General features: G+C 55.6%; 8 protein-coding genes across 8 annotated transcripts; 1 reads left to right on the top strand and 7 right to left on the bottom strand.

Moving 5' to 3' along the window:
* Positions 1-374: 374 nt before the first annotated feature.
* P168DRAFT_265308 (transcription factor domain protein) lies at positions 375-2,888 on the bottom strand. The gene is made up of 4 exons (XM_024834905.1): positions 2,106-2,888; positions 1,377-2,057; positions 842-1,323; positions 375-768 (listed from the first exon to the last, which is right to left on the bottom strand). The coding sequence occupies exons 1-4, from the start codon at positions 2,837-2,839 to the stop codon at positions 503-505; spliced, it is 2,163 nt and encodes a 720-aa protein (XP_024695227.1). The 5' UTR covers positions 2,840-2,888; the 3' UTR covers positions 375-502.
* Positions 2,889-3,103: 215 nt separating this feature from the next.
* P168DRAFT_288563 (putative monooxygenase) lies at positions 3,104-4,563 on the bottom strand. Its single transcript, XM_024836813.1, has 2 exons — positions 4,448-4,563; positions 3,104-4,394 (listed from the first exon to the last, which is right to left on the bottom strand). The coding sequence occupies exons 1-2, from the start codon at positions 4,527-4,529 to the stop codon at positions 3,310-3,312; spliced, it is 1,167 nt and encodes a 388-aa protein (XP_024695228.1). The 5' UTR covers positions 4,530-4,563; the 3' UTR covers positions 3,104-3,309.
* Positions 4,564-4,935: 372 nt separating this feature from the next.
* P168DRAFT_116471 (uncharacterized protein) lies at positions 4,936-6,789 on the bottom strand. The gene is made up of 2 exons (XM_024832589.1): positions 5,049-6,789; positions 4,936-4,983 (listed from the first exon to the last, which is right to left on the bottom strand). The coding sequence occupies exon 1, from the start codon at positions 6,653-6,655 to the stop codon at positions 5,270-5,272; it is 1,386 nt and encodes a 461-aa protein (XP_024695229.1). The 5' UTR covers positions 6,656-6,789; the 3' UTR covers positions 4,936-4,983; positions 5,049-5,269.
* Positions 6,790-7,604: 815 nt separating this feature from the next.
* Positions 7,605-9,104, bottom strand: P168DRAFT_280041 (uncharacterized protein; the record flags this gene model as incomplete). The annotated part of the gene is made up of 1 exon (XM_024835845.1): positions 7,605-9,104. One exon carries the CDS (start codon positions 9,102-9,104, stop codon positions 7,605-7,607), a length of 1,500 nt encoding a protein of 499 aa, XP_024695230.1.
* Positions 9,105-9,477: 373 nt separating this feature from the next.
* P168DRAFT_288565 (uncharacterized protein) lies at positions 9,478-10,687 on the top strand. Its single transcript, XM_024836814.1, has one exon. It carries the CDS (start codon positions 9,538-9,540, stop codon positions 10,495-10,497), a length of 960 nt encoding a protein of 319 aa, XP_024695231.1. The 5' UTR covers positions 9,478-9,537; the 3' UTR covers positions 10,498-10,687.
* An 85-nt stretch (positions 10,688-10,772) lies between these two features.
* On the bottom strand, positions 10,773-14,735 carry P168DRAFT_325485 (uncharacterized protein; the record flags this gene model as incomplete). Its single annotated transcript, XM_024841005.1, has 2 exons — positions 10,773-11,847; positions 11,902-14,735. 2 exons carry the CDS (start codon positions 14,733-14,735, stop codon positions 10,773-10,775), a joined length of 3,909 nt encoding a protein of 1,302 aa, XP_024695232.1.
* Positions 14,736-15,071: 336 nt separating this feature from the next.
* On the bottom strand, positions 15,072-17,654 carry P168DRAFT_302940 (RNA polymerase-associated protein). The gene is made up of 4 exons (XM_024838705.1): positions 17,176-17,654; positions 16,314-17,062; positions 16,116-16,255; positions 15,072-16,065 (listed from the first exon to the last, which is right to left on the bottom strand). The coding sequence occupies exons 1-4, from the start codon at positions 17,355-17,357 to the stop codon at positions 15,337-15,339; spliced, it is 1,800 nt and encodes a 599-aa protein (XP_024695233.1). The 5' UTR covers positions 17,358-17,654; the 3' UTR covers positions 15,072-15,336.
* A 523-nt stretch (positions 17,655-18,177) lies between these two features.
* ltpA (tyrosine protein phosphatase LTP1) lies at positions 18,178-18,999 on the bottom strand. Its single transcript, XM_024838706.1, has 2 exons — positions 18,871-18,999; positions 18,178-18,812 (listed from the first exon to the last, which is right to left on the bottom strand). The coding sequence occupies exons 1-2, from the start codon at positions 18,938-18,940 to the stop codon at positions 18,337-18,339; spliced, it is 546 nt and encodes a 181-aa protein (XP_024695234.1). The 5' UTR covers positions 18,941-18,999; the 3' UTR covers positions 18,178-18,336.
* Positions 19,000-19,266: the final 267 nt, after the last annotated feature.

A 19,266-nucleotide genomic window follows, 5' to 3' on the forward strand; every position in this document is an offset into this window, starting at 1 on the left:
CACACCGTCAGCATCTCAACACTTGATTAAATATACTGAAAGACATGGAGAGTAACATACCATTGAACTCCTGCGGATACAGCCTCTTCTCCCTCTGCTCCTTCTTCTGCCGCGTCTTCTGTCTGAGGTATCCGGTCAGAGACTTTAGTGAATTCATACTGTAGGTAGAAGAAGCATACTCGACGAGGGTCATCTCGGAGATGGATTCCGGCCGTGAGGATGAGCTGGTTCGGGAGGTTGACTCCGGGGTGGATTTCTTTTTGTGGAGGGTGTGGAAGAGGGACATGTTTCTTGTTGGTATCTTAGAGATATTCCAGTAGGAATGATTGTAATGGTTATGATTATGAGTTTAGAACGAGTTTAGATATTCATTGATTTGATCTATTCAACTAGAAACAAGAGCTATCTTGCTATACTTATATCTTTGTTCCTCTCTATACATATGCTCAGTGGCGTGGCCACGGCCGGTGGCCGATGACCGACCTCTCCGCCGACGGCCGACCTACACGGCCGCCGAGCCCGGCGGAGAGCTCACAACCTGCAGGACATGCTGCGGCAGCACAAAAGTCTGCTCGAGACCCACCCAGTGGATCGCATCCAGGCGAGTAAGTCCCAGTCGAACCATCGGAAAGCTCACGCTTTGACACCGCAGGACGCGCAGCCATGAATCCACCAGCTGCTTGCCTTTCAAAGCCCGCTCAGCATTGGGGGCCTGCACGAGCAGCAGCAGCGCAAAGTTGGACACCGTCGCGAAGCCGATCCGGGACCCTATTCGTTTAGTTAGCTTACGTTCAGGGTAAGGGTTATACTACGCCAGGAGTAAGAAATAAGAAAAACGTACAGGAATACCAAAACCCCGTAAAGTCGCTCGGGGTCAGACGTCGCGTGAAGTTGATCACGATCGAGGCGCACCGCTCCGCGGCGTTCAGCGTCGTCTCGCCCGTGTCGTGGTCTGTCAGCTCCACCACTGCCGGGAAGGACTCCAAATCGGGCATTACAATGCTGTCCAGGACGGAGGTGTCGTCCAGGTCTAGGGCGGTTGGTTCCGTGGGCATCTCGTCTAGGTCGAAGATCAGCGGCGGACTGGACGAGCGTGCCATCGGCCGCAGCAGCGCCCGGTACACGTAGAGCACCAGGATCAGGTAGGCGAAATGGATTGACGTTGGGTAGGGCGCTAGTCCGCTGACAGACTTGTTCCAGTTGGGCAGTCGGAAGCTCTCCGGTAGCGACGAGTACCACTCGTTAAGCTTTTCCAGGAGCGGCCGCCCCGTCTCGTGCGAGGCGCCGAACCGTTCTGACAGGAATTGCGACGCGCGCAGCGTGCTGATCGGTCAGTACAAAACAAGAAGAATAAACAAACGGCGGAGAAAACGTACTAGAACGATTCGTAGATCTGCTCCGCAATCCGAGACAAATCCACCAGGTAGCGGAACGGCACAGGGTCTGGCGAGGGCTGCACGGCCGATGAGGACGATGACGCCCCGCGCGCGCGGTACAGGAAGTCCGCGCCATCCAGCTCGCTGACGTCCCACTCGCCGCGATGGATGTAGGATGGCCGTCCCAGGAGCAAACTGCGCCATTTGTCCTCGGCGTAGACGGCCCACCACAGCCGACGTCGCAGACGCTTCTCCCACGTCGGAATGCCCCACATGCGGCATTCGATGTGGAGACCCAACGACTCGGCCAACCCGACAAGACTGCCGACCCAGGACCAGATGAACGGCGAGTCGGCCGTGCTGGCCCGCGCCTCGTCCAGCGGCTTGTGCAGGTACAGGAGCCCCGCCTGCAGCACCGACAGGTGCGGCGTGTGGATCTCCTCGGCGACCAGCTCGTATGTCATGCGCCAAAGCCGGTCGACTGGCGGGACGTTGTACGTGTGCAGCACGCAGAGGTAGTCATCGTGGCCGGCGAACGGCAGAGCTGCCGCGTAGACGGCTGCTAATAAATGCACGGGGGTGTTCTCCAGTGCCCATTGCTCCGGGATCGAGCACGTCGGGGTCAATCCGAGCTGCGAGCGGGAGATGAGCGGCAACGCTGGGAACACGTACTTGACAAATCTACTCCATTAATTTGTATACCCCTAGACACCGTCTGGGAATACTTACAGAGAAACCAAGCGTTGACCACAGTCCAAGGGCACGAGACGATTGAGCTCCTCACGCGTGGCGCCACCGGCCGTGCGACAGGAGGTCTCGCGCTTGGCCGTGGCCGCCAGATCATCGGCGGCGATCATAAAGTGCACAGGGATCTTGTCGTAGGTGGGCACGCCACCGGCATTGCGGAAGTGCACCTTGTAAAACCCCTTGACACCGCTGTCGTCGAACGAGCAATGGCGCAGAAGCCAGGGGTCGGACTCGGCGGAGGCGCCGAACAGCTGGGCCGAGAAGCCCTCGAGCTGATCCAGGCTCTGAACAAACTGGGTGACCGAGGGACCCGCCACCATATGACCCGACAGCGCAGGCGAACCACCACTAGCGACCGGGAGGTCTTCAAGGTGAGCGAATGCCGGCCGGGGGGGATTGACACCCCCGGGCCCGGGGGACGGGGCCCGCGACGTAGCCGCAGTAGGCAGGGGTTCAGCGCCGGGGGTGTCTTCCCATGCCGACGACGGTCGTTGGCGGGACACGGGTGAGTCCACAGAACTAGTTCGAACATTTGTCTGCCCTAATGAAGACCCCCGACGCAATCTTTTGGGCGGCGGAAGGTCGAAACTGCAGGGAAGATCGGCGGAGCGACATCGCAGACACGGCAGACCGTCTTCGGTCTGGCACCCAAGCTTTCTCTCACGGCATTGATCACAGGGGCGATGACGCTTGGAGCGATAAGGACGGGGTGACATGATCGGGGGCGAGGGCCCTCATCGCATGACAGATTCTCGGTATGGAAAAAGAGGGGCAGAGGAAGAGAAGTGTCTCAAGATGAAGCTGAAGAGGAGAAGATGACGCCGTTGGCCGACGCCCGACGGCCGGATGACTCAGCCGTCGGCGAACTGGCCGATTATGTACATTTAGTTATGGATCTTCGAGATACAGTATGCCTTGCCACTAAAGACTCTATCTTTTCACGTTATAAATCTAATACAAATTGAGATGTTTCGATTCTACATATTCTGATAAAGGCCCTGTAAAAGTGGCAACAGAAAAAGCAACGGTGAGAAATCACCAAAAATGCCGAATATTCATAACTCGTGCGAATATATACCTCATGCCCGCTTGGTATCTCGAGCAGATCTTCATCTCATCAGTATTGAAGGACCACACACAGACAATAAGAGAACCAAGCAGAAATTGTAGCAGAAAAATGAAGCATCTACGCAAAATACTCATCAAACTTCTCCTGCGTCACCCGCACACAATCAAACCCATAAATCCCCCTCTGCACATCCGCATCAGCCCACTTATCCGGCACGGGTCCCTTCCCCTGTCGCAGGGCCGCAAACTGCTGATCGCGCTGCTTCTTAGCAGCCCCGTCACCGAGGTGCAAAGCGCGGCCAGACTCCGCAGCCAAGGCGACCAGCGCATAGGCACGGTCTTTGCGCACCTTCTCATACACCTGGAGGGCGCGGTTCACGGAGGCCGGGGTGCAGTCTGGGATGCGCGACAGGGCTTCAGCCAGGACGGCGCCATCCTCGATGGCCTGGGCGGCGCCCTGGTTCATGTGCGGCAGGGTGGGGTGGCAGGCGTCGCCGAGGAGCGCGACGCAGCCGTGCACCCAGGTCGGGAGGGGGTCGTGGACGCGGAGCTTCCACTCGCAGACTTCGCCCTCGGGGACGTAGTTGAGCATGCGCTGCACGAGCGGGCAGAAGTCGCCGAAGACGGAGAGCATGGTAGATTTGGACCCGCGCGTGGTGTAGGTTGCGTTGGTGGCGGCTGCGAAGTGCGTGTCGGGCTGCGCGGTCGATATGTTGTAGATCGTGTTGTTGGAGACTGGGTATGCGATGATGTGCCGCTTTTCGCCGATCCACCGCGTGACCCGGTTGCTGTTGATGAGCTCGAGGAGCTCCGGGTCGTGCTGTGCTTGGTCGCGGTGGATGAGGATCCGGTATGCTGCCTGGTGCGTGTCTTGGATGCCGACCTCGATGCCTAGCTCCTGCAGCATCGCCACCCGCGTGTTACTCTTGATGCCGTCCGCTCCTAGTAAGATGTCGACCTCGACCTGATAGGGTTGCTGGGTTGCGTCGCGCGGCACGGCCGTGAAAGTCGGGCGCGGGCCAAACGACTCGATCTGCTCGGCGGTCGTCGCGAAGTGGAAGTGTATCTGGTCCGGGTGGCACAGACAGCCCTGGTACAAGCCGTTTGCCAACGATGCGCGATGACCCACCATATGCTTGTATCCGTAGGTTTCTTCAATGTAGTGCAACGGCACGTAGGCCAGCTCGGCGTTGGAGGCGCCGACTGTTCTCCGTCAGTACCTCTCCCCCGTCGGTCGAACAGGACTTGTACTATACCCCGTACGCTGGTGTCCTCAATATTGACGGCCTCTTTCTCAATGGCTTTCCACACTCCTAAGCCGTCCAGCACGCGCGCCATGTTGGGAGCCAGTTGGATGCCTGCGCCAACAAACCCCAGGTCGGAGGCATGCTCATAGACGTGGATATCTTTGAAGCCCTTTTGCGCCAGTGCCAAGGCGGTGGTCAGACCACCCATTCCTAAACTGTGGTCAGATCGCGCATGACCAGAGTGATACTAATAGTGCGTGGTATAGTGGGACGTACCGGCGCCAAGAATGGCGACCTTGAGGTCTTGAGGGGACTGCGCCATGATCGATCTAGTCAACCTTATATATACTGAATCAGAGAGGATAAGTGAGTGTGAAACTAATTATACAATTGCAAAAGCTGATCGAATATGTAGAAAGAAGACTCGAACTTCTATAAGTCGCAGTAGAGACAAGCGGCAAAAGACATAGCCGTTCCCACCTTCCCCACTCCCCACACTCCGTCTCTCCCCACATCGGCTTATCTGCCGTGGGATCGCTCGAATACTGATAGTGAATCTACATCAGGCCATTGTGCACAATGAGGGATGCACGGAGAAGAAATGTCATACCGAGGTGGCAATTATGATATTATCACATTAAATAATGTAGGATGGCAGCACTATGATACAGGAATCCCACTCGAATGCCTTGCGCATGTTATCTCCACCATCGCCTAGTCCCGTCCTCAACGCCTCATTTAAATGAATCTATAGGTCTCCATTGGTCGCATGGAACAGCGACGATGTCTTTTATACTGAGAATTGAAAACCAGGAAATCGGACGGATCCGTTTAGATGGACTCGCCAAGGGCGTTGATCACCTCGCCGACGGGAACACCCAGCGCGGGCAGACCCAGACCGGAGACGAGGTCCGCCACGGCAGGCGCCAGGCGGACGAGGAGCAGCTCACCGTCCTCGCCGACGACGGTGAGAAGGCAGCCGACGACGGGGCCGAGGTCATGGACGAGCTCGCCGACGGTGGCAGCGGAACGGATGACCTCTCCGACGGGCTCAGCCAGGGTGGTCAGACCAAGACCGGCGACCAGCTCAGCAACGGGACCGCTGAGGCGGACAAGCAGAATTTGCAGATCGTCGCCCACAATGCGCAGGATGCAGTCGACGACGGGGGCAATATCCTCCAGGAGGCCGTCCTGGCGCTTCAGGCTCTTGCCGACAGCGCCGATGAGGTTACCGACGGGGTTGGCAATCGAGGGTAGGCCCAGACCCTTGAGGAGGCCCGCAAGGCCAGGGTCCAGGCGGATGAGGAGGTATCCAGTATCTTGGCCGACAACGGTGAGGAGGCATTCGATCGGGTCGCCCAGGTCGGCGATGAGCTCGCCAACAGTCGCCGCTTCCTTGATAACCTCGCCGACAGGCTTGCCCAGGCCGATGAGACCGAGGCCTTCAAGCAGATGGGTCACAGCGGGGCTGAGGCTGACGAGGAGCTTCTGGGAGTCGAGACCAATAACGGTAAGGAGTTTTTTGCCTTGAGGGCCGAGGTCCTGGATGAGATGACCAGTGCCGTGGCAGCCTTCCTCATCGCAGGGTTCGGGCTTGTTGCCGCAGGTAGGACAGCCGCCTTCATGATCGTCATCACCCTCATCGTCGTCGTTGTCGCCTTCGTCATCACCCTCATCATCGTCGTTGTCGCCCTCATCCTCGCCTCCCTGGTGAGGCGGCTGCTCCGGAGTGGTGGGAGTGTCAACAGGAGAGCTGGGCACGGCAGGGGGGTTAGGAACTCCGGTTGTAGCAGGAACCTCAGGGGTAGTAGGGGCACCAGGGCCGCCAGAACCATTAGGGGCGGGCACTGAAGGCTCCTCAGGGACAGTAGGAGCACCAGGGCCGCCAGGGGCAGGAACCGAAGGTTCCTCGGGGACAGGAGCACCAGGGCCACCAGGGGCGGGAACCGAAGGCTCCTCAGGGACAGGAGCACCAGGGCCACTGGGCCCACCAGGCACACCAGGAACGTCGACGGGAGGAGGGCCGGAGGGTTTCTCGGGCTCAGGAGTGCCCGTGCTGGGAACGGATGGAACTCCAGGCTCATCGTCGCAAGACGGGCAGGCGCAAGGGCAGCCCGAACGAGCAGCAACCTCATCGCGTGCCTGAGCGAGAGACCCCATGGGGCTCGCGACAACGCACGCTGCCATTGCGATGGCGGTCAGGATGGACGCCTTCATGTTGGTGGGAAACGGTGTAAAAGTCTCGAGGGAACGTGGGGAGCAGGGTATCTGCTCGCAGAGGGACAAGGAAAGAAAGAGAAGCTTGAGATAATGAACGACTAGGAGAAAGAGCCTGACGAAAAGTGCTGGTTTGGGGCGTATTTATATTCCTTTGAGGACGGCGGTTCTCCCATCCTCTCTCTGTCTCCTTTTCCAATTTTCCTCCACCCGATTGAGCCAGCTTCATTTGCCAAGGTGTGACTATACTGAACCATGTCGAGAGCCGCTTAGCCGACTGTATTCTTAGAAACGAAAAGACAAACGTTGGCTGTCCAGTGACAGTGTACGGAGAGCCAAGATCGAGTTCTGAAAGTTTGGGGTTGGACAAATGCAGGTCCACCTGACTGCTTTGACAACTTCCCCGGCCCAGACTCCATTCGTCCCATCATCCCTGTGGTACCACTGGTCGTCAATGGTTCTCGAGTCGAACCTCTATGCATGCACGGATAGCGTGCCACACATGCCCTAGCGACAGGGATCAACTACCGAGTTGAAATTAAAAGGCTGTCAGATCAAAGAAAGCCGGGATTGTTGGCGCATCGGCAGTGTTCCAAGTCGTGCGTGCGATGGGCACCCGCCTGCATAGTGCATACACTATTGATGTGGCGTACATGAACGTCCCGACCCGAGTTGACAGATCACCTAGGTCGTTCCTCTGGAGCTTAATCTCCGATCTAGCAAACAGGGCGGTAGTCGTTGGTCGAGACTCTTAGAACCTGTTTTTCTTCCCATGTTTGTTTTTTATTTCGCCTTTGGGATGGGGAGCTGAGTTCCCCCCAAGCTGGGGCCTCCACCTTTCAGCGTTTTCGGAGAACCGATCCGGCCTATCCGGGAGTCCACTCTCGTGTAGATCGAGAAGATCAGTATCAAACATAGACAGGTTGTGTTCATGGAAGTCTGCCAATGCTCATCGCCAGGCGGGGGGCTGGGGCAGGGTTCCCCAGTACCTCCGGCCCTTTCCATTCGGCATCGAGGCATCGCGACACTCAGGATGCTTATAATCCTCTATTGTTCCCAGCGGCCAGAGAGGCACCATGCAGATCTCATTATCGGGACACTTTCCGCATTCCTTCCAAGTTGTCCACGACAAGTAGTCAGTCAGCTCCTGGAGTTGGGCGATAGCCATCGGGTAGTCCGATTGACTCCACACATCCACCAGAGTAGTGCAAATCGACCTGGCTACGGATCGCACTGCGAGGGCAGCGAGCCCTTCCTGTGGTGCTTCTGCAGGGATAAACTGGTAGGAGCATCGATCGACCTCACTTGAGGTGTTTCGGTCGTCGTAGTCGATGAATGGGATCAGGGTACTTTCGATTTCCTCCTCGAGTTGACTCATGGTCGTGAGCTGTCCAGACGTCATATACCGCAGATCGCGCCCGTATCGCTCCACCACCATGTCCGCAATAGCCTGCCAATCGAATGACACCTCTATTGGGTCGTGATCGAGGATAAGCCGGCTTAGATCTTGCCGAATCGGGTCGAGGTCTTGAGAAGGGACATTGGTCAGTCGAGGATGCATGACACCGGTGTCTTCAGATTGGCGAAACAGATCCAACCCATAGGCAAACGCCGAGACGAAATGATCATAGTTGAGAGCAACTCGACGGCCCCCAATACCGCCGTATCTCGACGCGGCGGCCTTGTACCAAAGCCTGGCCCCACCCAACTCGTTCCCCTGGCTTGTCCCATTTCCACCACTTCCATTTCTTTGTCCCCTTTTCGTATCCCCTTTCACTCGAGTGACACGCACGACATTCAGGTCTCGTCCAAAGTCACACAAAATCACCTCGAATCCTGCCTCCATACGAAGCAACCCATCAAGACGACCGTTCCACATTTCGCGTGCCATTTGACACGCAAGATCCGCCCGTTCGCGCTCTTGCATCGCCGGGCGACCCTCCAGTTTATCGTGGAATAAGATCCGATCCTGGGAGTCCATGGTCCCATTGTCAGTTTTCGCGGCCGACATGCCGTCGACATACAGCAGTCGCAGGTCTTTGGCCGTAGTATAGGTGTGTAACCACCCTCTCTGGTGTGGGTCATCTTCTGACTCCGGCTCTTGGGTTGACTGCAGCGGTTTCTGGGAGCGACCGTGTGGTTGGTCAGGGGGTGGTGGAGGGCCATGTGGGAATGGTTTTGTGAATACCAGAGCATGTTCTGGCTCAAAAGCGAGCCACTCCGTTCCATTGACTGGTTCAGGACTTGTGTTCCCGTGGTAAAGTTGCGTCCCTGCGGGCACTGAAGCCAAAAAGAAGGACATGCCGTTGTGGTGCAGTGAGGAGCCCCATTGCCGCATGGATGAATGGACGGCGTTGAAGATATGATTGGCATTCGGGGGAAATCTCTCCTCGGCTGCTGAAACACCGAGAATCAGCCCCGACAGAAGGTATATTATCCTTATCCACATGGTGAGTAGTAGGTTGACGTATGGAGTCGGTTTGTGGACTGGGACAGATTGATAAGATGAGGTTCTCCTGAGTGAGAAACAACAGTGCGGGGGATACGACCTGTCTCACCGACCAAGATGACTGTTAGACATGAGACAAAATAAACTAAACTTGCATCATGCCATCAAGATAAGAGCCAACAGCGTCACCAGTAAGCAGTAATATGTAGACGTAAGAATCCAAACAAGTTGAAGCGAAAGCGATTTGTTGATCTTGATAAGATAGCGCATGCAAACTCCACTATATCCTGCTGACTCACTATGCACAGCATAATCAACCCAATCCATCAATGAAGTCATATTCCCTTCCCTTCTCCAACATCAACAAATCCATCATACCACTACCTCCTCCTTATATACCTCAATACCTACATAAGGTACCCAATAAAACAACATGCGCACCCTCCTCCTCACCCTCGACGCCTTCAATACCCTCTTCCACCCCCGCCCCTCAATCCCCCACCAATACGCCTCCGTCGCCCACGCCCACGGTCTCCCCCGCACACAGATAACCCCGGAACGCATCCAATCCGCCTTCAAAGCCGCCTACAAAGACGCCTCCAAATCACATCCAAACTACGGCCGCGACGCCGTTCTTCGCGGTCAGTACGGTGGCCCGCGCCAATGGTGGGAAGACGTCGTGCGGAGTACTTTCACGCGCGCCCTAGATGCTCCCTCATCCCACTCGGCCAACTTGCCGGAGGGTCTCGTCCCCGCTCTTCTTGATCGCTTCGCGAGTAAAGATGGATATGCGCTTTATGACGACGCGCGGGACTTTATTGCGCGGATGCGGCGGGCGCGGTATGAGACTGGTGGTAGTAGCACGGGAGTAGGGAAGGGAAGGAAGAGGCTCGCTCCGTTCGATCGGGTCTTTGTCGGCGTGGTGTCGAACTCTGATGATCGCATTTCTGTTGTCTTGGAGTCTCTGGGTGTGAGGGTTGGGCGGTGTCGCGCGGACGAGGATATCACGAGTGGGAGGCTTCCTGGATTTGAAGAGAGGGGCGGTGGATTAACCCCTGGTGAGGAGGGGCGCGAGAATGATAATGATGTCGATCTGGTCGTTACGAGCTACGAGGCCGGCGCTGAGAAGCCTAATCGGAGGATCTTTGACGTTGCGCGGCGGCAGGCTGGGCGGGTGGCGTTGGCTGTGGATGGGGGTGATAGTGGGAGTGCGGATGAGGGCTGGACGTGCGTGCATGTTGGAGATGACTTGGAGAAGGATTATCGGGGTGCTCTTGCTGCTGGGTGGGGCGCTTATTATATCCCTAGGGAGGGAGATAGTGAGGCTCCGGAGGGGGTGCGGACTGTGCGGTCGCTGGTAGATTTGATTCCGGCGTTGGAGGAATATAAATAAGGGGACGTGTAGACCTGTAGGTGGGATTGTGCATTCAGAGCTATTGCATCCTTCGGTAGCGTTTGTTTATACGGCTGGTAAGTAGGTAGACCAGACTTGATTTGTGTAAGATAGAAAGATTACATGCTGGCATGTGGTATATTCAGGAACACAAGTCCAACTCCTATCTGGACAATGGAGATAATCTAAACATCAAGCGCCGTAACCCATCCCAGCCCCCATAACCAAACACCAAGCAAAAAACGAAATACATGCAAACCCATAAAGTAATCAAATCACTCCCATTGACCACCCCCTCCCAGCGCACCCAGCCTATTATTCGAGTGCTTGCTCAGCAACGCAGTGATATTCGACCCGCCGCGGTTCTTAGAGCGGAGTGCCTTCTCGCGCTCTTTCTCGCGCGCCGCCGTATAATAGTTTACTGCACCGCCCTTCTTTCCTCCAACAGGCGGCTTGGACACCCGCTTGGAGGAGTCCGACGTGGTCGACGTCGACGACGATGACGAGCCAGTCGTGGTTTTCCGGAGCATCGGCGGTCTGAAGCCGAAGCTGGGAGCCTGGTTTCCACCAGAGCCTGCGTGGAAGGCGAAGCGGTTGTTTGATGAAGAGGTGGCGGAGTTGGAGGAGGCTTGTCGGAGGAGCGCGAGACGGTCGACCACGGGGCCCTTGGTGCGTCGAGGATGGTGAGAAGGCCCTGCGGGCTGTTCGTTCGTCTGTTGTTCCTCGCTGGCTGTGTTGTTTCCTTCATCGCCTGCGGGCTCCTCAACGTCGTCCATCGACGCGTCCTCGTGGAAGGAGTCGTATTCAGGACGCTCCGTCAAGAAGGACACTGTCTCGCGAACTTCGGCCAGTGTGGCAGGCTTCTTGGACAAGGCACTTGCCGGCTTGCGACGGAGATGAGGCGGAGGTCGGTTGTTGATGTCTTCAGCAGAAGGCTCAAGCGGCCTCTTTCTCTTGTTGCTCTCGTCGGCGGTGTCCTGCTGTCCTGGAGCCGCCGCCGCCGCCGCCGCGTTCTGCGCCGAAGAGTCCTCCTGAGACTGGCTGTTTTCCTCATAGTTCAGGAAGTCCAAGTCGAGATCATCGTCGTCATCGTCGCGGTCCTCGACAGCTTTGAAGAATGCAGCTTTCTTGGGGTTCTCGGCAATCTCGCCGACCTTACTGTCGGCAAGGAGAGCCTTGCGCATCCGGGCAAACTCTCTCTGCTTCTCCCGCCGACGGGCCATGAGTTCATCGTCCGAGTCGTCCAGATCCAGATCGTCGTCGTTGTTTTTCCGGCGTCGGAGAGCTCCGGTCGTGATATCCTTGAGCAGCTTGGCAACTTGCTTTTCGTCCGTGTTTCTCTGATGTAACCTGTAGGCGAGTTAGCGCATGCACACTTAAGATTGCGTTATACGGATCACGTACGCATTGAGAGCGGCCAGCTGTTTCTCATCAACAGTCTCACCACTGTTGTCGTTGATCATCTGGCGATCGAACATGTTTTCTTCATCTTCGTCGTCATCGCTGGCGCCTCCCAGACCGGCGTACTCGTCGTCAGATTCTTCAGCTGCTTCTTCAACGACGTCTCTGGCCTTGCTCTTCTTTTTATCAAAATCAGATGGCTTCCTGGCGGCCTTCTTCATGATATTGAATGCACTGGCGTCGACCTCGAAGTCGCCCTTATCTTCGTCTTCTTGCTCTTCGTCGGCCTCCTCCGCTTCCTCATCCTGTTCTACAACCATAGACAGGTCCGCGGCCTTGCCCCGGCGGAGAGCCTTCTTCTTCCGCTGGGCGATTGGTGAGGCATTCCGAGACTCACTCCGGTCGATACGGACCGTCTCAATGGTCGATGTCGGAGTGCCCAGGAACCTCTTCGATGGATCGAACGGCGAAAACACGAAACCTTCATCCTGAGTCGGATCTGGGACCTGGGAGAAATAAGACATCCCTCGAGGAGCAGGAGATTCAGATACACGAGTCACGGATTCGCTGTAACCCGCCAGCAAGTCCACCGACTGTGCCCGTTGTTCTTGGCTGTCTTTGATGATTGCCGGTGAGTCCGGTCCTTGGTTATCGGGCATCTGCGCAGGGTCGGGAAGCGAAAGAGGGATGGTGGGGATGGTGGACGGATCCTGCTGGGTTCCTTGCTGGCTCCCACCTAGGGTCCCAGCAAACGCCTGAGTCAAACTCATGGTCTTGTCATCGGATGGCAGGCCAGGGATCTGTGGGCGTTCCACGGAAGTTACTGTCGAGACGATTGGCTTCACGGGCGTTGCTGGTACTTGTTCTTCGTCCTCGTCATCACTGATAACTCGAGTAGGTCGCTTCCGCCTCTGAGTAGGCACCTCAACCTCTTGGTCCGACATGGCTTCTGACTGATTATCATCAGAATCATCATCCTCGCCAGCCTCGGAATCAATCAGGCCGCCCTCCTTCTTGCCACTTCCATCTTCGTCCTCCTCTTCTTCGTCTTCATCTTCGTCGTCACCCTGTGCCAGCTCATCGTCAGAACCAGAAAGCTGATAATCATCATCCTCGTCATCATCATCATCCGGAGCATCGCGACGCTTAGCCGCCTTCTCCTTCTTCGCAATCTCTTCACCCTCCAGCCGTGCCTTCTCCACGAGATTCTCGATCTCATCCTCCATAGCCGCGCGCTCCGCGGCCGTCTCGACATGGATTCCTTTATCTCTCAGTTCCTGTATCCTCTGGCTCCGCTCCTTGAGAGCTTGCTGTCTGGCTTTGTACAGCATCTGCGCGGAAAAGTCCGCCATACTCGGTGTCGATCGGCGGGTAGGGGAAGTGAGGTGCGCTAAGGCTCTGAAGGTGGTCATAGAGGAAGGCTCCTGTGCGCGTCTGAGGGGGAGGTTTTCGAATGCTGCGTACCGACGGCATTTGGCGGGAGAAGTGATGATCTCCAATTCGTCGTCGGAGTCCTGGTTCGCGGCGACCTGTTGGCGGGAAAGGTTCACTTGGACAGGGGCTTTCTTGGGCGTCTTCTTCGATTTCTCAGCCTGTGGGTCGGCCGACTGGATCTCTGCCTGTCCAACAATGGGATTTTCGGGCTGCGGTGGCGGAAGCACGGTGTTCTCGCTCTGGGCCTCCTTAGCTGAACCATCGGAAACTTCCTCAGTGGTGGGCTTGTCGGCTGGGCCCAAGACAGGCGAGGTCTGCGGCGTATCTTTATTCTTCTGCGCCTCCACGTCGGACGAATGTTGCGAGCCATCCGCAGAAGAACTATCATGCGATGGACCAGGCGCAGTCGAATCCTTCGGCTGCATGAAATTAAACCGCGCAAAGAAGCTCTCCTTAGTAATCTTCTTCTTAGTCTGAGCCTGATGAGCCAACTGCATATTCCGGCTCATGCGCTGCGTTTCCCGATTCATATCCTCCAACGCCTTCTTACTCGCCTTCCGGGCGGGGCGAGACTGCTGCGTTAACTTGCGCGCCGCAGCACCCTCATCCGCGCTATCCTCCTCATCGAGACCGATCTCCGAGCTGAACTCTTCGTGTCGTCTCGCAATTGCGGCTTTCTTCTCAGCTTCGAGTCTCTCCTTCTCCTCGCGCTCCTTCCGCTTTTGAGCCACAAGAGCCAGGAAACGCGAGTTGCCTCTTGGTCGGGATTCCTCGTCGTTGTCGGTATCTGAGCCGGGGGTTTCGTTGGTTTGGGGGCTATTCGGAGCGGAAGACACGAACAAAGGCGAATCGTCGCGGCGGGCCCGACGCGACGAACGATCCGACATAGCGTCCGGTTCAGGGGTTGTATTCGCAGCTCTCCTCCTCGGTCCAGCCTTGGGGAGATCATCATCATCACTATCACCACCGGAAGCCATCGCCTCGTCCGCAGCAGCGTCACGGGTATTGTCGTCCGAGGCCCCTTTATCCTCACGCAAGGCCTTCGACACCCTCTCAAACGCAGTCTCTCTCGAACCACCAGCGTTACCAGCGCCCGATTGAGCCTGCATACGAGCAGCCATGCGTCCCTTAGGCATCACAATATCCTCCTCCTCATCGGCACTAGAATCCGAATCCAACTGCATGCCAAATTGAGGTCGTTTCGGGAGAGACTGGTTTTCATTGTGTGTTGGCTTCGGAGATTCTTTTTTCTGTGTCGATTCTTTCTTTCCGCTATCGGACTCGGAGTCGCTGTCGAATGCGGCCATCATGGCCTTGATTTTCTGTCCTGGAGTGAGCATCATGGGCGAGTTCGCGGTTGGCGACGCGGCGCGCGTCGACCGCGGCGTCGATGGGGACGACATTATTGTTGGGGTGTGGTGGGAGAATTGGGCATTAATTAGGTTGAACCAGCATGCGAGAAAGTGTGAGGGCTAAAAAGGTTCAAATAAGGGTATCAGATGGGTTGAAAAGTAAATTCCACGGTCGTGCTGGTCGTTGGCATGAATATGGATGGGAAGAATCCAGCCAGGGCGGAGAATCCAACCCGTCTCGCTCCCGCACGACGCGCCGCGTCCTGACCGCGTAGCTGCTTATCGACACGTGACATGGTGCTTATCGGGGTTTGTTGATTACCCGTCATGGTTGGTATTGGCAAAATCTATGATGTCCACGATGAACTAGAAAAGAAAAGACATGGGATATAATAATATAATTTTTGATAGTACATTCCCGACGGTAAGTATAATGCAACGCCAATAAAACACCATCCTATCGCAAAAGATGCATGATCCGATGCTGTATCAGATGCTCTAGTATCGTCTCAAGCTGCTAGGACTTCCCCGTGAGCCTACACGCTAGGCCGCTGACAGCAATCCCTTGGAATAATTTGTCCGTATGTGGTGGGAGAAAAAGAAGAAGACAGAGAAAATAAATGGGGGAAAGAGAACGAGAAAGAAAGAAAACCTAGATCTCAATGTCGAGGTCCAAATCCAACGCAGCAATGTTCTCATCATCGCGATTCCGATGGCGGATCGTGGCAACTCCTCCTTTGTTTGTCTTCGTCTGGGAGCCAGACGGAGTATTGCTTCGGTTGGGGGTACCGGTTTTAGACGGCGTGTTGGAACCGGTGGCAGGAGTCCCATCCCGGCTTTCTGTGTCTTCGGACTTGGGCGTGCTATTCGCGTCATGGTGAGTCTTGGCCAAGGTGCGAACGCGTAGGAAAGGATTCGCCGTGGTCTCTCCTCGGGCGACCGCCGCCGCCGCCTTGCGGCTGGCCTTTCTCTCCTCGATCTGCGCACGTCGAACATTTTCGTAGTTGAGTCGCTGATTGCGCAGGTTCAGCTCCAGGAGGCGATCATGCTCGGACGCCTTCTCGGCACGCGGCTTCGGAGCGCTGCTGGTGGCGGGTTTTGGCGTGGACATGCTCGCCATCTCCTTCTGCAATTGTTCCAATTCGTCATCATCACCCGCAGCTTGGGCCAATTTGATTTTCTTCTCGAGCTCCATCCGCTTGAACAAGAGCATCTTGGTATCCAGGGATCCTTGTTTGCGCAGCTTTTCGTTCAGTTCCTCGTTGGTAAATTTGTGGTTCAGCAAGCGGTTGATATCTGCCACCTTGTCCAGCAGCATCGACCTGGTAGCCATCTTACAATCCTCCACGATCATAGTCTGGCGGTATCGATTGAACTCCGTCTTCTCAGATATCAGTGAGTGTCTCGGCTAGAAGAGCGACGGGGACAAACCTCGGTAAAGGGGGAGTCCGAGCAAGCCACAAAGGGGAACTCGCGTTCAGACTTGCCATGGGCGAGCACGGCGTACTGGTTCGTAGCAAACGTACGCCCGTTGGCTCCTTCCATTCCATATGGTCGCCCCTCGGTGAACCCTGCAGAGGAGTCAGCAACAAGCACATCAACCCACAGAAAGCAGGTTCGGGTACATACTCTTGATCAGGCAAATCCGATACTCATTAAGGCCGGTGTCCCGGTTCGGCCCAATGTTCACTCGCACATAGCAACCGGAAATGGCGTCATCAAAGCCCGGATAGAAGCACACCTGGGCAAAATTACTCCGGCCCACACGAGCGCGCTGGAGGTCCTTGAGTTCAGCCGGCGGATCGTCCTTTGGAGGCGTTGGGGAGCGCTCCCGGTCATCCCATTCCACTTCGCTCTCCCCTTCGGCATCGTCATCCGAAAGTTTGTCCTCCTTCGATCGCGACTTTTCTCTGACACTGGGTTCCCGACGACGGAGCTCATCCCGCTTGCCCTTCTGCTCTCGCTGGCGTTTGTAGGCGTCAATCGCCGCCGACGTTTCCCCGACCTTGCGACCACCGAGGGTCATCTTTTGTCGCGAACTCTTTCGGTTTCCATCTTCGAGATCCGCTGCGCCGGCCTTTCGCTTGTTCTTCTTCGCCTGGCGTGCCTCTTCGCGCTCGCGAGAGGCCAGGAGACGACGCAGAGCGAGGTCCTGGTTGTGGCGATCTACCTGCTGCGCTCGATCGGAGAGGATCTGTTCTCGTTGGATTTCGGGCATCGCCATAATCTCCTCTTTGTCTTTCGACGAATAGTAAAGTTTATCGTAGGGGAAAATCGGTCCTGCATCATCGACCTCCGGGCCAGAGCCCTCCGAATCACCGGCGTCTGATTCCGACATGCTGGCAGAGTCGAGAGAGTTGTGAGACTCGGCATCGGACCTGGATTAGATCGGTCGCATTAGCTGGCTGATGCTCAGACGAGGAAAGAGCGAAGAAGCCGACAGAATTCAGAACGGGAAAGGTCTGTGGGGGGGGAAGAGATGACCACGTACAGTTCTCCATCCTCATCTTTTCGCGATTTCCGTCCTCGACGAACAGACTTCGCGGTACCTTTACGTGCCATGGCTGATGAGTCGTCTGGGGAGTAGGAAGCAGGAGAATCGGGACTGGCTGCCTCCTCATCGCCCGAGTCGCCCGCCAGCCGGAGCAGCTCATCGTCCAAATCGTCGGCCATGGTGAATGGTGAGGGGTAGGGTGTCGTAAGTCTCAGGTGACGTATGACTCAGAGGGGTACAATAGGAAGTAACAAGTTGGAGAGCGATGAATGAAACCCCCTAACCGGCCGTCGCAAAGAGCAGAAAGGTCTGAGGTGGCCAAATCGGACAATGAAACGGATAAAATTCGAGGATAATCGCAAAAAGAACACTTAGTATGTGGACTTGAGAGTAGAAAAAGGGCAAAGTGAGGTCCAACACAAGGATGCGACAGGGTTGGAGGGGTCGAGGGTCGAGTGGCGGGTTTGAAGGAAGAGGTCGGGGAGAAGTGAATAAATACCAGTCTAGGCCGACTCCGAAGTTGCACCTGGCTTGACCCGTTCATGACGTCCCGCTAGGGATTCGTGCCAAGACCGGCTAAGCGCGCGTTTGCGGCAGTATCTCTCTATGTAAATGTTTTCTATCTTATAACCTTGAACTTTCTCTCAGGCAAGTTCTAGGTTTCATTTGGTAGTATATAGGCTCCTGTTCTATTTTCTCTTGGTGTTTTTTAAGGTGGCTGATAAAATAATACTGCATGCATTTGAACTGCAAAAGGGAGAACTACATATATTATTTCACTATCGTAATGGTTGAAACAATACTCAATGGAAAGGGCACTTGTCCATTAGCTAAAGCACGTGAAATCACTGTTAAAATACCAGTGCAGACAGATGATCGCCACTACATTATCAGGCAGTAAGGCCGAGTTATCTGTATAAATAATGCTAAAGGAGGTTGCGATCATAGAGGGTATCAAACTGAGGAATAGAAAAATAAATATTAGAGATAAATATAAAAGGTTCTTCATATATTCTCAGCTTAAAAAACATCACTAGTCTATCATGATCTTGCCTCCATGACCATTGGGTATACTACTACTCCAACCCCGCCGAAAAAAAGCCTCCAGGGTAAGGCGGGGAACACACATAAATCCAATCAACTCACCACCACCACCACCTAATTCTGCTGGTTCTTCTCCAAATGCTCCACAAAGCTCTTAGAGAATCGAGTCACCTGTTTATAAACCTCCTCAAAGCCATTCACACCCCCATAGTAAGGGTCCTTGACGACCTCGCCGCCGCCGACGCGCTCGTTCAGCTTGCCACCAGGCCCAAAGTCCCCAAACAACCGCACGTCGGCGACCTTGTCCTCGCCAGACTTCTTCGCCACGGCCTCACGCAACTCGAGCAGATCGGTGAGGTTCCACGTGTCCATGGCGATCAGGTAGTCGAAGGTCAGGAAATCCTGCTTGGTAACTTTGCGCGCCGCGTGGTTGTAGTCGGTGATTCCGTGCTTGCGCAGGGTGGACATGGTACGCGAGTCGGGAGGTTCCATGGAGTGGTAGGCACCTGTGCCGGCGGAGTCGATCTCTCCGATGAGGGGGTGCGATGCGGCGACGTTGCGGAAGACGCCTTCGGCCATGGGGGAACGGCCTGGGAGGGAAGAAGTGTTAGTGATTGTCTTATTGGGAGGTTGGGAGGACCGTCATACAGATATTTCCTAAACACACGAAGAGGACGTTAACGGTGGCGCCCGACCCGTTGGATTTGGTGGCAGTCATGGTGTCACTGAACTTGGAGACTTCAAGGGTACGATTGGAAAGAATGGGGATAGATTGAAGGACGAAGATTGAAGAATGATGGCTGCGGGGAGTTGCCGCCGTCTTTATCGATAAGTCTGGGCCATAAAATTTACTAACCAAATTGAGATTTTTATGCAGTGCTTAGTCATTGGCTCGCCCGATCCACGGTTATCCACCGCATGGATACCAGGGCATTCCATTCAACGTTCAGTGAGCGAGAGTGAGTTGCCCAGTCCAAGCGCCAGATGGTTGGATAAAATTATACAGGATTTTTCTGCGGCTATAAAGTCGGATGAGAAGCACAA

This window comes from Aspergillus campestris (genome assembly GCF_002847485.1).
Source record: "Aspergillus campestris IBT 28561 chromosome Unknown P168scaffold_3, whole genome shotgun sequence".
Classification (NCBI taxonomy): domain Eukaryota; kingdom Fungi; phylum Ascomycota; class Eurotiomycetes; order Eurotiales; family Aspergillaceae; genus Aspergillus; species Aspergillus campestris.

Coding starts and splice junctions, on each gene's coding strand:
- P168DRAFT_265308 (XM_024834905.1), bottom strand. CDS start 2,839: ATGTCACCCCGTCCTTATCGCTCCAAGCGTCATCGCCCCTGTGATCAA. Junction 2,058..2,105: donor GGTCAACGCTTGGTTTCTCT/GTAAGTATTCCC, acceptor TTAATGGAGTAG/ATTTGTCAAGTACGTGTTCC. Junction 1,324..1,376: donor CAGATCTACGAATCGTTCTA/GTACGTTTTCTC, acceptor CTGACCGATCAG/CACGCTGCGCGCGTCGCAAT.
- P168DRAFT_288563 (XM_024836813.1), bottom strand. CDS start 4,529: ATGGCGCGCGTGCTGGACGGCTTAGGAGTGTGGAAAGCCATTGAGAAA. Junction 4,395..4,447: donor TGAGGACACCAGCGTACGGG/GTATAGTACAAG, acceptor GACGGAGAACAG/TCGGCGCCTCCAACGCCGAG.
- P168DRAFT_116471 (XM_024832589.1), bottom strand. CDS start 6,655: ATGAAGGCGTCCATCCTGACCGCCATCGCAATGGCAGCGTGCGTTGTC.
- P168DRAFT_288565 (XM_024836814.1), top strand. CDS start 9,538: ATGCGCACCCTCCTCCTCACCCTCGACGCCTTCAATACCCTCTTCCAC.
- P168DRAFT_302940 (XM_024838705.1), bottom strand. CDS start 17,357: ATGGCCGACGATTTGGACGATGAGCTGCTCCGGCTGGCGGGCGACTCG. Junction 16,256..16,313: donor TCGGATTTGCCTGATCAAGA/GTATGTACCCGA, acceptor ACTCCTCTGCAG/GGTTCACCGAGGGGCGACCA. Junction 16,066..16,115: donor CGGACTCCCCCTTTACCGAG/GTTTGTCCCCGT, acceptor ATATCTGAGAAG/ACGGAGTTCAATCGATACCG.
- ltpA (XM_024838706.1), bottom strand. CDS start 18,940: ATGACTGCCACCAAATCCAACGGGTCGGGCGCCACCGTTAACGTCCTC. Junction 18,813..18,870: donor CGTGTGTTTAGGAAATATCT/GTATGACGGTCC, acceptor CTTCCCTCCCAG/GCCGTTCCCCCATGGCCGAA.